Raw genomic sequence first — 16,436 nt, 5'->3', positions numbered from 1 at the left:
AAAAAAGAAATATATATTGTATGGAGTACAGGCATAACTCACCGCCACCTTCCCTCATTGAGTGGTTTTTATTTCTTGTCATGAAGAAGCATTTGGATTTATCTGTTTAATTTGCAATGTCCGTTAGCATTTTTTTTTTTTTTTTTTTTTTTATAATAATTTGGAATTAAGATTACCAATACAGCAATACTTCCATATATGTCACCAACTGTTTGTGGTTTCCTTTAAAAACACTGAATTCCATGAAGTTTTTAGGGTAACATCCAACGTCCCTTGACTATTATTTTTGTGTAACTCGTAAAAGAGTAATGAAAACATAAATTGAGTTATTCATATGATGACACTTTTTTTCATTTTATTTTCACGTAAAATACTATCACAAGGAATGTTTGATACTACACTCCAATTCTTAAGAAGTTTGGTGCTACATTATTAGCAGCTTAGACATAAGACAATACAAAACATGTTTTGTGTTTAACGCGAAAACTACATATGGGGTTAGTATTTTTTTTCCCCCCGTTGTTTTTTGATAATTAAACACAATTTTTTTTTATTCAATGCATGAAACTCAAATGTTGGATGCTTTTCTTCTAAACAAACGATTGAGAGTTGCATACTTTTTGGGGTGGCAATGTTCCTTTTATGATGTGGTGAGACATGACACACGTACACAAACGATTAATAGATAGTTAGATATGCTTTTGTAGTGGTATTTTGAGTTAAGTAATGTGTTTGAACTTGGTGAAGAAATCTAATTAAGTGTGTGTATTTAACAATTAGTTTGTTTCTTAAAAAAAATAGTTAGATACGCTTCTTTTAATCTAAGATACCTGTGCTCTTATCAATCAAGCCGTAGTATATAAATATATACATACATACATATATATATATATGGAAATTGTCTTGTCTTAATCAGTTCAAGTAAAATATAACTTTTAAGGTAAGTATATTCAAGCATTCATTTCAGCCATAACTACTGACCTTTCTTTCATTCTGAGATTGACAATTGTTCACTACCAAAAAAAGAAAACAACAATGCAAAACAAAACTGAATTCCACACACGCAATGAACACCAAAAGTGTAGCTCTTTTACTATTAAGAAAGAAAAACAAAATGTTTCCCTCTTTTATTCTATGATGCCTTAAACTTCATCAAGATTATGTGCTAAGGTATTGTAACAAGATTACAAGAAGATAATATATGAAAGAAGTGGATGATAACTTTTACGTAAAAAAGGGCAAATTCCACTTTAACTTAATAATATTAGGTCGATAGGGAAGCATCTAAATAGTAAAAAGTAAAGACCACAACTTCTAGATATACGAAAACTAATCTTCCAATTTTGACACACAGTCACACACTGGAGAAACAAGGATTGGGTCTTTCACTTTATGTCATTTTCATATCTATTTTTTGCTTTACTCAAATCCCTTTCTTATAAATTGGAAAGGACAAAGAAATAGAAGAGATCTGTGTATCACTTAATGTAATTTTAACTGGTAATCAATCTTTACCTAACAACAAGCTGTCATGCGTCTTGATATTTAACCTTCAAATGAATCAAATATAATCACAATGAGTTGGGTCAGGTCTGATAAGTAATGAAGTCTTATTATGTAAGCTAGTAATTAAAATCCCAGGCTATAGGCTAATTACGACAAAAAATGCTAGCAAGTATGATTAGGATAATTACGGGGACAAACTCATCAGGATGGTCCACTTGATTTTTCATTTGATTAGTTAATGGCAACAAAAACAAGAGCTTTGAAATTGAAAAGTATTTAAACTATACCATGCATGATACACGACTTGATAAAGTAATATATGTCACTAAGAATCGAAAGTAAGGGTCAAGTGACTCAAGTCAAATCTTTGATTAGTTGGCCTTTTGCAACTTGTTTTTTTGGGCTTGGTCTGGTATAGTGGATTTTGGTTTTGCATGATTAATATATTGTGGAATGCATATAGTATAAAAATTAAGAATAAAAAATAAAGCTAAATTTTATTTACCATTTTTCTATTAATTGCCATGTCAAATTTCAGGTACCTTTTTGATTTTTTGTTTTTCTAAGTCAATTTTTATCAGTTTATTTACAATGAAATTATCCTAATTGATCAAATATTCTCAGCTCTGAGTTTATGATACTCTTCTTTACTTCTTTGCCATGCAAGGAATCAAAGGAAAGAGGAAAAGATATGAGAATATGGAATTACAATATATAAATGTGAGCACAATATATTATTCCCTAAGGCTTCAACCGCTCCAACCGAAAGAAAGAAAAGGCAATATAAAAGCACACCGAAGACCTTCCTTCCTAGCTATTACAAAGGAAAAAGAAGAAAGAAAAGGAAGATTAGAAAAAAAAATTCTTAGATATATTCTATGCTTTAGCAGGTATGAAAGTTTTAGTATAATGCATCTAAAAAGGAAAATGGATAACCAGTACTTTATCATATTCATGATACTTAAAAGTCTCAAACCTCAATAAGGCAATATAACCGAAGGATGCTTAAATTAATTGAGTAATAGACCATAATAATCAAAGCTGGGTTTATTATTCTAAATCTAAACCTCTACAAAAAGTAAAAGGTTCGGGGTTTTTTTTTTTTTTGGTGGGGAGGGGGTGGGGGTGTTTAATATCAAAGTAAAAGGTTAGGTTAAGGTCACACCAACACGCACAGCATGCTTTTCACCTAATTAATCACACATTGCCATATTAATGTCAAGATGGGCCACGTTAGTGTCTAATCTAGTTTTTTTTTTTTAAATCACATCTTTTACTGGGCCTGTGAGCTCATAACGGGTCCAACCTCCCACGTAAATGTTTCAAAAATAGGAAGTTCCACAAATATAACAGATGCATGGCCTTAATATATATATATATATATATATATATATATATATATATTTTAGAGAAGTGGTTTTAAAAAATAACTGTGAACACTGAACGGTATAACCAAAAGACGAATGATGATAAATTAATGTTGCAGCCAAAAAAAAAAAAAATTAAATGTGAACGCTCATTAAACAATTAGAATTAAAAAGTATATTTTTAAACTATTTATTAATAAACTATTTTAGAAAAAATTTAAAAGAGATGATCAGCTGAGACAATGAGATAGGACGATATGAAATCAGAGGGAAGGGCATTAATGTTTGAAATCAGGATTTGAATGAAGAGATCTCTGCTAGCACCTCAACTCCAAGAAAAGAAGATTATAAATAAAATCCGAAACCTATGCTCAGGAAAACGAAGAAAAATAATAGACAAATACAATAAGTTAATGACACAGAGGGGCAGTGCCAAAACACATGGGAAGGAAAGGACCCCCTTAAATGATTTTGCCTTGTGCTCCACATTGTGCAAGTGGAGACACACGGACCAGTCTAAATATGAGTGCCAAATCGACTAAAATAAAGGGATTGTTGGCCGGTAAACTAATCTATCTAGTTCGATTTTGTTACAACATAAACCTGAAATAAAATAAAAATCAAATCAAAACATTTCATTTTATATTCAATTTGTTTGGACTTAAATTATAACCAGTCATCAGCATGCAATTTTTTAAATTCTGTTTATCTAAAATATTATTTATCATAATTAATTTTTAACTATTTTAGCACATGCGTACGTATTAGTATAGTATATAATCCAAATTTCATCGTCAAAGCCAACATTTAATATATTAAAAAATAACAATGAAAAAAACTGAATTTTCTCATAAATATTGGAGGTAAAATATATTTCTGGAAATTTTGAAAGAAAAAAATAAAAATTTTAAAATGAATTTTGTGACTCATGAGAACATGAATGTGAAAAAACCAAATTTAAAAAAGCAGTTTTTGTTTTGTGAAAGTATGCATGTGTATAAGAAAATTTGTAAACTTTTTCTTTGTTTTTGGAATTCACATATGATTAACGAACTAAATCTGAAACTAGTTTAGGATGGGACTATATTTCCAAATTTGAAAAAAAATAAAATCAAATTTAAAAAGAAGTTTGTCAATTATGGGTCCGTTTGGATTGAACTTATTTTTGCTGAAACTGAAAACTGAAAACACTGTAGTAAAATCATTTTTAAATGTGTGAATAATACCATGAAACCCATTTTTAATATTTTTAAATGCGTGAACAATGCTGCTATAGTGCGTGAACAGTGATTTTTGTCTCTGTACTAAATTCATGTGATTTTACTGTTCATGGGCTAAAAAAAAAACCCAAAACACTGAACGCAGACGCGCAAAACGCATAATCCAAACAGTTACTATATATACTGATTAAGAGTTGGACTGGTTTTTCTCAAAAAAAAAAAAAAAAAAAAAAGAGTTGGCTTCGTTATATGAAACGGCAGACATTTCTTACTTGTTCAAAACCATAATGATTACTTAATCTCCCTCAAGTCTTCTTTTTTTTTTTTTCTTTTTTTTGAGAGAGAGAAAAAAAAAAGTTTCAACCTATAACATCCATTCTTGATTAGAGGTATCAATTCAAGTTAACTGGTCAGATTCGTGTTGTGTTGAGGTATGAGTATTCGACTAAATGGCTCAACCCGAACCCGACCTATTTAATAATTGTGTCATGATCATTCAACTCTAACCTGACCTATTAATAAGACAGGTTGACATCACTCAACCCACTTGACACACTTAATAAACGGGTTGTGTAGGGTTAATGCAAATGTGACACAATCTATTTTAACCTGCTTAATACTAAATATAACATCCATCTAGAAATTTTTTTTTTTTTTTTAAAAATTACATTCCAAAAGTAATGCATACACTTCAAGTCTTCAACCCATTTCAATTTCTAATTATATCCCTTGTAAATTTTTGTAATTACTCACTTTTCTTTTTAAATTTAAAATATAGGTATAAAAGTTATTTGACAAATTTAAAATAAAATGACTATTTATTTGTTATATGAGTTAAACTGGTTTTGTTAAATATATCATTTCGGGTTGATACGAATAAATTGACATGTCAAAGATGTCTATTGTGAGTCACGCGGGTTGACCCGCTTATAACATGTTTCTTAACGTGTCGCGTTTAGGTCAACCCATTTATAACCCAAATTAACCCGCTAAGGCCCAATCCTAACCTGCAAAAACCAATGTCAGTTTGGTGTCGTATTCGCAAGTTGGGTCAAACATTGACACCCCTACTCCTGATGATAATTTTTTATGATCAAACCAAGATGTCAATTAGTTTTTGGTGTAGGTAAGGATTGAACTTCAAATCTCTTATTCAACCATTAAAAACTTTACGAATTAAACTACTTAAAACTCAATAATCTCCCTCAAATCTTAAAGATGAAAGGAAAGCAAAATGTTAATTTCTTTTAATAAAACATATTTGTTAATTTTACAAGGAAATAGCAAGAGATAACACTAGTACACTGCACGGAAAGTTCATAATTTAATTTTAACGTCTCTTTCATGGTAAAAAGTAGATTGCATGCCCTAGTCAAAAAAAAAAAAAAAAAGTAGATTGCATGCCTAATTTTATTTATTTATTTTTAAAGATGCACGTGAATACGCAATGCACGATTTTACATGCATAACGACATGCACAAATGTCAAATTATTAATTTAACTTAAGAACCCAGCTAGCACAGAAAAAGTACCTACTCTCTTTTTTTCTTTTCTTTTCTTTTCTTTTTTACTATATGCCTAATGCCTATTCAATTTCTGTAGCCCTCAGAAATAGAGTGAAACTGGGAAGAGTACCACAAAAAAAAAAAAAAAAAACAAATGGGACAATGGGACAATGGGACATGAAATTCTCGTTCGGTACTCGATCAGGTTTCAACCTTTGGCCCCATTGGCTATGCTAATAATTTAAAACCCTATCCCGTGTGAAACACACCATGCAATGCAATATTACTTTGATAATTATCAAGAAAATAAAGTGAGTTCAGTGTGGGGGCAATGTGCTCTAAAATAAGTGCATGGGAGTGTATGGACAGACAGGACAGTGATTGTTGAACTAAGCATAAAAAAAAAATTTGAGACGACCATCTCACTAATTTGATATATTGCACAGAAATTTTTGGTCTATTGGTTCAGGCATCACATTCACAATCTACTGAACAAAGTTGAAAGTTGAAACGCAATTTATTATATATGAAATAGTGCTATCTTTTCTATGCCTGATTTGATATATTGTCCACTCTGAACTGTTACATAATTTTCAAATTCTTTGGGACCAAGGCCGATGGGGTCCTTAGCATTAATGTACAAAGACTAAAAGATATATAGGGGTGTTTCCTACTATAGGCCAAAAGGAGTGAAGGAAAGGGAAGGGGAAAGGAAAATTTCTTTTGTACAAATTAAGAACTTTCAACCAACACAAAAATCTCAAGTGTTCTCGGGGGTTGCCCCACCCACAAAGCCACAAAATGACATTTTCATAGTATAATAACTTGATACATAATGTCACCATTAATGAAAATAATAAATCATAATATCAGTATTATCTGAAATGTGATAAAGTGGGTTTTAGTTGCTTTAACTAGTAACTTTCTCAAAAAAAAAAAAACTAGTAAGGTATATTGTCCTTGAGTAAGGAAGTTCAATTTAAATCTCGTTTACACAAAAATCAATTGATATATTGTCCTAATGATAATGAAAAATTATCAAGAACAAACGTTACGAGTTAAATCTTTAAGAAAAGTGGACTAGGGTTTTAATATTTGTACAGTTTTTTCTATCTAGATTTTTAATTGAAAAGCTCTTTAATTTTTTGAGTGTTTGAAAAATTATAGTGGAAAGTATGTTTAATGTTTGGATTTATAAAGTATGAATTGTAGAAAAAATTTTAAAAACTTAAGCCTTAAAGCTCATCAGCAAAATTGCCAAAGTCTGGCTATTTATGCTGATAGAGGGTTTTAAGACTTTAAAACACTTTTCTGGTAGTGCTACAAGACACACTTTAAATGTTTCAAAATCTCTTAAATTTATTATAGTAATATTCTATATTCTATATTTAAAATTTTATTATCTCATGAAAGGATTTCTCTTTCTTTTATTTTATGCATATTTCTAATTTCTTCATTATTATTTCTGACTTTGTGTATTTCAAAGGGTTGGTAAACAAAGGGCCAAACATATGAAGGTAACTGAAAGTGAATTTACATGCGCCTCAGTAAACACAATTAGCCAACTTGATTAATTTAACAGTTCTGCAATGACTTCCAATTTAGTGAATTAAACACAACCATATCGCAAATAGTATAAGAAGCGGAATCTAAAGAATACAGACAATATATATAGTTATGAAGAGAAATTTCTGATAGGAAAAACTCTTTGGGAGTTTATTGATAACCACCCAACGAAAGAATTCACAATGATATAATAAAAGTATAATAAAACAATTATATACCAAATTCTTTTATTGTCAGCTATAGTAAGATTTATTAACGTGACCACATGTAGTTTAAACTTCAGTTGAACTCTTCTACACTTATGAATCTCTTAAATGCATAAATGTCCAACCCATGGCTAACTCACCACAAGAATAGCTTGATTGTTTGTTGTATTTATGTTGCAAGGACACTTTAAAACGCCATAAGATCTTTAATAGCGGTGTCAAAGACTTCGCTCAGTACAACACCCTAGGCACACATACGTCGCAACAATTTCTCTGTGTTTATGATGACCTAAGAGAACCTTATCTATGTTTTGGACTACTTAATTAGGGCACAAGTCCCAATGCATGAGTCATCGTGGACCTAAATTTGAAAATTTGGATTCCCAATACTCGATTGGTTTGAGTGGTATTGAGGCATCAGGCATGTATTGAGCTTTGGCTCAATCAGTCAAGTTGCAGTAAAGGCTGCAGTTGCATAGTCTTTATGGCGCAGGATTTGGAATTATCAAAAAGTAGAACATGTCTATCTTTAAAGTACAAGAAGTGAAATACGTTTGCCTTTTAAAATAGGATTTTATTAACGTGTATCTTTAAGGCACACATTAATTTTTATTTTTGAAAAAAAAAAATTTTGAGAATTTAAAAAGTAATGACAGCTTTTAAAATTTCAGAGAAAATATTTCCAAAAACAGAAAGCTTAATGTGTGCCCTTAGGACACACATTTACCGGACCCTTTAAAATAACCTTGAATCTATGAGAATTTCTTGAATTTACAAGGAGAAAAATTCTAGAATCCACCAGAAAATAAAAAGACAAGTTTGAATTTTATAGATTGAATTATCATTCAAAAAACTTGTACAAACTTAGGGGTCAATTTAAGAGCTCCGTAAAACTAAAATAACTTTTTTTACATAAAAATACTAAAAATAATAAATTATAATAATTAAATAGTAAATTGTGTCCTATATCACTTTATACATCTTCAAAGTTCAAATGTGATCTTCAAATATGTATAACATATGACATGTTATCACAAGACATAAAATTTGGAAATAAATTCTTGAATAATGTTAGGGACACACCCTTTTTTCACACTCAAATTTACACATGTACTAAGGACTATATGAAAGTGTTGAAGCCCAATCAGAAATTGATATAAAAGTAGTGTGTGGATTTAGATGTGACCAGGTCCATGTGGCCGGAGGGACTATGTCCCTAGCATCACTTTTAATTCGCCCTGTCAAAACTTACATGTGAAGTGATTCAAGTTATATTCGGACACGTCAAAATACAGTTTGCCAACACGCATTTATAAACACTTTGACCCTAACAATTACTACGACGAGAACTAGGGCCACGGTTTGTGATTTCAGGAATATATCCTCGTACTCAAGGTGAAGTAGCCTTTGCCCTTTGGAGGCTTTAGTGGGTGGTGACTGGTGAAGTGTTGAGCTCGTGATGCTTTTCTTATTAGCTTGGATTTGGAAGGTGCCTTTTTTATGTGATGCCTATGTGTTTTACTTTTACCAATGTGTGTAATAAACAACCTTTTGAATGATTAAAAAAATGTATGAATATATGCTTTGATTATTTTTATGATACTGTCCTATATTACTTTAATTGTAACATAACATGTTTGTTGCGTGTTGTTGAGGGGAAAATACTTGGTTTTATTGGTTGCTTGCCCTTTTTTTGTGGGGTCAATTTATTAAAAACATTAAATATAAGATAAGTTTACAAATCACTAGAATTTTTTATGTTAGAGAAAGATAATATTCCACAATCCTCAAGAATAACCAACTTCGATTCTCCTCTGGATATTTTTCATCAATTTCCTCTCTCAAAAAATTATTTTAGTTTTTTTTTTATATATAAAATAAATTGAAGGAGTAATTGTTGTTTAATTAATATATATATACCACATATAATAGAGGAAATTTTGGATTTTATGTGCATTTATGCTCTGCTTGGGTAGTAAAACTAATTATTAGGTACTCTCGGAGCACCATAAATACGTACTCCCCCCTCTCACATAAATGGTGAGTTCCATTATGAATTTAATTAGTGGGACCCACCATTCATGTGAAAGGAGGGAGTACGCATTTATAGTACTCCGAGAGTACACAATAATTTCCCAGTAAACTAGTAAAACAACGTAAATAGGTGTCCAGATCATTAGTATTTGATCTTTTGGTATTTTACTATCCATATTTACTTTTAATTTTTAAAAGTTAAAGCAGTTTAAATTGGAAAAAAGTGTAGTTTAAAACTGGTTTAAAGCTATCTTTACTATCTATGTATAATTTAATCACATAATTTTTTTAGGAAATCATGTGACTTGTTTAAATAATACACATAAATAGTTTTATAAATCGCTACGTAATAAATTAAAGGAGATTCCTCCAAACTTATTTGAATCTAAACTTAGTCCAATAATTAATTAGTAAAATTTGCATAATATAGTAATTTTTTAGAAAAATTCCTGTTTCCAAAAAATTAAATATAGTGAAAATAAATTTTTTGTTAATTAAAAATGCATTAGGTTTTAGAAGAGAGTTTTAAGAAAAACGTTCTTTTCAAACTATATTCAGGAGGCAATGACTTTTCAATTAAACATAGTCCACTTCCAAGTTGCCCAGGCCCATTAACCTGCCTATTTTCTCTGCTTTATTATTTTTTGGGCCTTACACGAAACTTTTTCTTTCTGATTAAAGGGCCTTACTCGTCGAAAAAAGAGGTTTGGCTGCTTCGGGCCTCAATTTTGAAGGCCTGTTTTAGATTTACTTATATAATTAGTTACTTACTAGGTAAACAATTAGATGGCCATAATAATAATAATAAAACAATTAGGTGGTCTAATCCTGCAGTTGATGACATCGAATTACACTAATCAGTAAATCCTCTCTCCCCCAGTTGAAATTTATTAAAATAATATATATATATATATATATATATATATATAAAATACATCTATTACATTATAGAATAAGAGAATTATGATCAAATCCTATTTACACCTAATTTGAGGGATTCAGACATGACGAACCCTACCTCTTCTAGTTTAGCCTATGGACCAAAAGGATCACTACATCTAGGGGCAGCTCTACATAGAGTCCCAGGTGGTCACACCAGGAAAATATAATAATTATTATGATTTTTTTATCCTTAAAAAACCTTTGTGACCATCCTAAATTTTTTTTAGACCCAACATAATTAAACTTTAGACAAAATTTGGCAATAAGCTTGGTTGTAGACTAAGGCTAAAACTCCAATCAATATTTTTTTATTAGATGTGAATTTTAACAAATCCACCATTTTATTACATTTTCTTATTATATCTTCCAAACTTGCAAAATTTCAAGAAGATAAAATATCAATAGTTATGTCATCAATAAAATGTTTAAATTTTGAATTTTTGTATTTTAAAATTATACATAAAAAAATGTCTGATTGGCATGAAATTTGACACATGTTTTAAGAATATAGAAAACATGTCATTTAACTGTTAGATTTTCAAAATATGTAGCAATATTAATTTATTTAGTGAGAGTTGTAGTTTTAGGCTACAACTAAGTTTGTAACTAAACTTTGACCTTAAACTTTGGTCTCCTTAATATAATATATTAAGTCCTTACAAATAAATAAATAAAGTCCAAGAAATTTTTTTTTAACTAAACTTTTGAAAAGATGTAGTTTGCAATATTGATAACAAGACTATCATGTAATGATTTCAAAATAAGAAAATTCATAGAAAGAAATTGTAAGACTTTATGTGTTTGCATGTGTGTGTATTTTTTTCAATATATGAAGTGCTTTTTTTATTAGAATTTATATAATTTAAATTTCTTAATGACCACCCTCAAAAAACTTCTTGGAGCTGTTACTGTTTGCATCTTGGGTAACCAAAAGAAAAAAAATTGCATGCACATGTTGATTAGTTCAACTATTATCATTAATCCCTTCTTTTTTTTTTAAGAAACAATAGTAAGAGTTTTATTCAAGAAATATCAATGTGTACAATGTGAAAGAGATACGAGAGGCAATAAACGTCCTCCTCATAAACGTTAGCAAGCCCAACAAACGGTCGGGCATAACAATAAAAGATGCTCAAATTGAAAGGAAAAAAGCAAATCTACGCACAAGCCCTTGGACTGTAGTCAGAACAAGACCCATCGATCTCAACCGAGCTGTCACATAGCCTCCGCTAATTAGTAAAACCGAAGAATAAACAAGAAAACCAACTAGCAAGTGTCGTTTGTGAGATTGTGACCCTCTCCACCCAAAGATTTGCTTTTTATTCCTGGACTTGCAATGCTTGCTTTTTAAGTGTCTCGTTAGGAGTTAAAGTGTCTCTTCCATTAACTACTCTCTAATTAATCTATTTAGATAGGAGGAATTTGATGTGCTAAAACTAAATCCTTTGTTTTCATATTGACGATATTCCTATGGAATTAGGTCAAAACCAACTAATTAATTAAGTATTGAATATAGTTAGTATATTTTTATTGTCACTTTGTCCATGGACAAAGTGACAATAATTTTTTTTTTTTTTTTTGAGTCTCACATTATTATAATTAGAATGGTTTAATTTTTTTTTTAAATCATATATATGCATGTGTTTGTCAGTGTGTGTGTATATATATTTATATACATTTGCACACATTTATATGAAATCAAGATCTATTTTTTAAAATTATAACATTCTTAAGAGATCAAAGAAAAAAAATTCAATACTATAAATAAAAATATTAAATTATTTGACATTTAAATCTAAATAATAAAACATGGAAGTAAAAAGTCTTGATTTTGGTTATTATATTGTTATATATAGTATTATAACTTGGAAGAATAAATAACTATAGTGTCAATAAGAGTATTTTTAATTTATTTCAATTGGGTCATTTTTCTACAATTGTATTTAATAAACATTTTAAATTTATTTAATTATTAAAAAACTTGTATTTTTCAAAATACCTTTTTTTACACATTATTAAAAAGTTTAAAACATATTGTATCATGCAGCATAGGGAAAAAATTGGCTTTTTCCCTTTTTAAAAAAACAATCCAGTATTTTGCCTCTTTTCCCAAACTAATTAGGGAAATGCCCCTCTTTTGAAACTCGACTTTCTCAAAATTGAGTTAAACCCTATAGTAGCGTTTTAAGGAGCCTATAGTGACGTTTTAAAGAACCTATAGTGGCATTTTGTAACTCGAGCTCATGGAGCTCGAGTTATAGGTAAAAAAAAAAAAGGAAAAACTTGCATTGAACTCGAGTTTATAAAGATTGAGTTACAAAACGCCACTATAGGTTCTTAAAACATTATTATATGCTCCTTAAAATGCCACTATAGGCCTCTAGGAATTTTTTTTTTTTTAAACTTGATTTTGAGAAAGTTGAGTTTCAAAAAATGGGCATTTTCCTAATTAGTTTGGAAAATTGAGCAAAATGCTGGATTGTTTTTTTAAAAAAGGCAAAGGCCAATTTTGTCTTGCAACATAGCATAAGAGAAAATGAGAGATTCAAACTAGTGATGATACTTTCTTCATGGGAACTGTATGTGCTACGTACCCCTTACGAAATAGCACACATTTTTTACAAATTATGCTAAGAAATCCATCAAAGGTCCAATCATTTGAAGATTGTTCTACTTTAATACCCAGTCAACACATGAAATACTCTCTTTAAGTGAATGAAAATTAAATTCAAACCAATCGAGGGTTCGAATTCAAGATAGTCTCTCGTCAAACTATATCAATATGAGAGTAGACTTTTGTTTTGTAATAGCGTCAGTCCACATTTTGGTGGTATGAGCATATATAGGAATTAAATTCTAGAATAAAATGGTATCAAAATTTAATTAAGTGTAATAATATATATCCTTTTGGCATATTCTTGTATCCGAGTATGTTTTTTGACGTTGATGGCATGATGCTCCCGTTTTATAGTTTTTTTTTTTTTTGGGTAAACAGATATACTTTTTTTTTTTTTTTTTGATGGGAAACTTTCATACTTCATTAATACTTCAAACCAACAATAACATCATGGAGAAGAGCTTGTTCAAGAAAATAATGAGTCTCTTCGATCCATACAGAGAAATCAACAATGCTAAAAGCATGTTTGGCTAATAAGTGAGCGGGCCTATTGCCTTGTCTCCCTACATTTGAGAAAACTACCTTCCTAAACTTATATGATACAAACAATTAGCCATACACCAGAGTATCCATTGCCGTGGGAGGTGGAGACATTTCCTTCAGAGCGTTAACAAGGATTTGAGAATCAAATTCAAGCACAAAGTCCTAGATGAACATATCTTTGGCAAACTGTAGTCCAAATTCTATGGCCTTTGCTTTGGCTTTAATAGCACCAAGGGGGAATCTTAGGCTGCGTTTGTTTTGGCTTCAAACGATTTCAGCAAATCCTTTTACACATTTCCGTGTGTTTTGTTGTGCATCGAAAATAGAGTTTTCCGGAAAATCATTTACTTTGACCGTAAAATAAGGCCTTGGACCCGAAAAATGAATGCAGCTTCTATTTTACCTTTAAATCATTTCCGAGCTCACAGACGCGCAAAGAGAGAGAGAGAGAGAGAGAGAGAGAGAGAGAGAGAGAGAGAGAGAAGATAGTGAGCTAGATCACGCCCCAACCCCAGACGCACCGATGAGATCGCACTGTCAAGTTCACGCTGCCGAGATTGTCCCACCAAGATCGCACCCCAGCACCGACACCGCCATCTAGATCGTCACCACCCAAGACTGATCCACCCAAAACCGATCTCGTTCTTGACCCAAAGCTCATCGGCGCCGTCATTGTCGTTCTCGACCCAAAGCTCATCAGAGCCGCCGATCTCGTCGTCTCAATCTCATCGCCCATGACTGATCTCGTCGTCTCGATCTCGTTGCCGCCAATCTCGTCGTCTCAATCTCATCGCCCATGACCGATCTCATCGTCTCGATCTCGTTGCCTATGATCGATCTCGTCGTCCCGATCTCGTCGCCCATGACCCATGATTGATCTCTCTCTTTCCCTTAGTTTTTGATCACTCTCTCTTCCTTCTTCTCTCAGTTTGACCAAATTTTTTTAGTTTAATGAATTGTGTTTGAGCAGATTTTTGTTTCTTTAAGTGTATATATTGAAATTTTCTATAATAAAATTTGTTTAAATGCTGAGAAAATATAAAAAAATTGTAGGAAAATAGCATTTTTAGAATGTTACCAAACACCGAAAATCGTTTTTCGGATTATTTTCCATTGCACAACCAAATACCTAGATTTTATTTTCGTTACGGGAATTAACTTTCCCTTGCATTCATTTTACACTCGAAATTTGATTTACATTGAACCAAACGCAACCTTAGCTTTTTACTGCCAGCCCCAACCAGCCTACCGTATTCATCTCGGATCAGAATGCCCACACCTACCGATTTATTAGCTACAAAGATAGCTCCATCCACGTTGATCTTATAAGAAGTTGGAGATGGAGGAGTCCATGAGGTAGGGCATTTCGTTGTTTGCATAATCTTGACAGCTTGACTGGACTGATACTCCCCTAAATAATTTAATGCACCATGAATTACTGCCTTCCCAGATTTCTTCACCCCACCATTCCTAACTTCATTCCTATTAGTCCACAGCATCCATGAAATCATGATGATCTTCTCTATCATGTCTTGTTCCCATTTAGCTATCATGACTACATACCACAGTAAGTCTAGGAAAGAATTGAAATGGAGATTCAGATTCAAAGGTGTCAAATTTGCCAATGCCCAAATGTGTTAAGTGTTTGGGCAAGCCCAAACAAATGACCCGATGATTCCACCTCAGCTTTACACTCGTCACAGCAGCCATCAGATAAGACCTTCCTTTTCACTAAATTATCTTTAGTAGGTAGAATGTTCTTACATGCTCTCCATGTAAAATGGCAGACTTTATGGGGAACATTTACCTTCCAAATATACTTCCAAAACTTTTTGAAATTACTATCATCAGAAACTGCCCCATAAGCAACCCCTAAGTTCATCTCTACAGCTAACTTGTAAGCATTTTTCACACTGAAATGTCCATTTGCTGTTATGGCCCAAACCTGTCTATCCTCTAGCAAATTAGAGCTCAATGCTATTCCTTGTATCACCTCGGTTTCATAAGGAAGAAAAAGGCTTTGGACAACCTCCTTCTTCCATACTCCTTCTTCAGCATCAATCAGAGAGGCTACTGTGGCATCAGGTGGTAGGGTAGAGGGTAGGGAAACAACTCTGTGTGAGGGCAAAGTAGGCAGCCACTTATCTTTCCAAATCTGAATACTACACCCATTACCCACCTGTCATCTAATACCATTTTTTACTACATCTTGGGCAGCCATAATACTCCTCCAAGCAAAGGAAGGATTAGTCCCTATCCCGGCTTGAACAAAGTCACAATTAGGAAAGTATCTAGCCTTGAAAACTCTGTACACTAGAGAATCCACGACCCAACTGCAACCTCCAGCCTTGTTTCGGCAATAACGCCAAATTAAACTGTTTTAGTTGTTTAAACCCTATACCCCCACATGATTTAGGGGCACACAACTTATCCCAGCTAATCCAAGCCATTTTATGCTCCTCTATACATTGTCCCCACCAAAAATTCCTAATTAAGCTAGCCATCTCATCACATAGAAAGTCGGGTATTTTGAAGCAACTCATTGAATAAGTAGGAATGTCCTGTGCAACAACTTTTATCAGTATTTCCTTTCCGGCCTTAGACAAAAGCCTCTCCTTCCACCCAGCTAACTTTTTTGCCAACTTTTCCTTTATTTCTCTGAATGTGTTCTTCTTATTTCTTCGAACCAGCAATGGGAAACCCAAATACTTCTCATGTTGTTTAATCACCTGAGCCCCAAATTGGGATTTAATCCCTTCTTGAATGCTTTCAAATGTGTTAAGATTGAGAAAAAAATAAAAAATAAAAATAAAAAGGAGCGAGGTTTTTGCTCGGTTGAGTTGCAAACCCAATGCTTGTTCATAGGTGTTCAAAACTTGTTGTAGAGCATCACACTCCTCAGTGGTAGTTTTGCAAAAGAAAATACTATC

At 31.9% G+C, this 16,436-nt stretch overlaps 1 protein-coding gene across 1 annotated transcript; it reads right to left on the bottom strand.

The window, feature by feature from the left end:
- Positions 1-14,660: 14,660 nt before the first annotated feature.
- LOC126690353 (uncharacterized) lies at positions 14,661-15,702 on the bottom strand. Its single transcript, XM_050385458.1, has 3 exons — positions 15,686-15,702; positions 15,175-15,620; positions 14,661-15,079 (listed from the first exon to the last, which is right to left on the bottom strand). Exons 1-3 carry the CDS (start codon positions 15,700-15,702, stop codon positions 14,661-14,663), a joined length of 882 nt encoding a protein of 293 aa, XP_050241415.1.
- Between the last annotated feature and the right edge of the window lie 734 nt (positions 15,703-16,436).

The sequence above is a fragment of the Quercus robur genome, chromosome 6 (genome assembly GCF_932294415.1).
Source record: "Quercus robur chromosome 6, dhQueRobu3.1, whole genome shotgun sequence".
Taxonomy (NCBI): Eukaryota; Viridiplantae; Streptophyta; class Magnoliopsida; order Fagales; family Fagaceae; genus Quercus; species Quercus robur.
Note: the sequence above shows the minus strand (reverse complement) of the source record. Positions and strands in the feature narration are given on the sequence as shown.

Coding starts and splice junctions, on each gene's coding strand:
- LOC126690353 (XM_050385458.1), bottom strand. Junction 15,080..15,174: donor AGCTGAGGTGGAATCATCGG/GTCATTTGTTTG, acceptor ATTCTTTCCTAG/ACTTACTGTGGTATGTAGTC.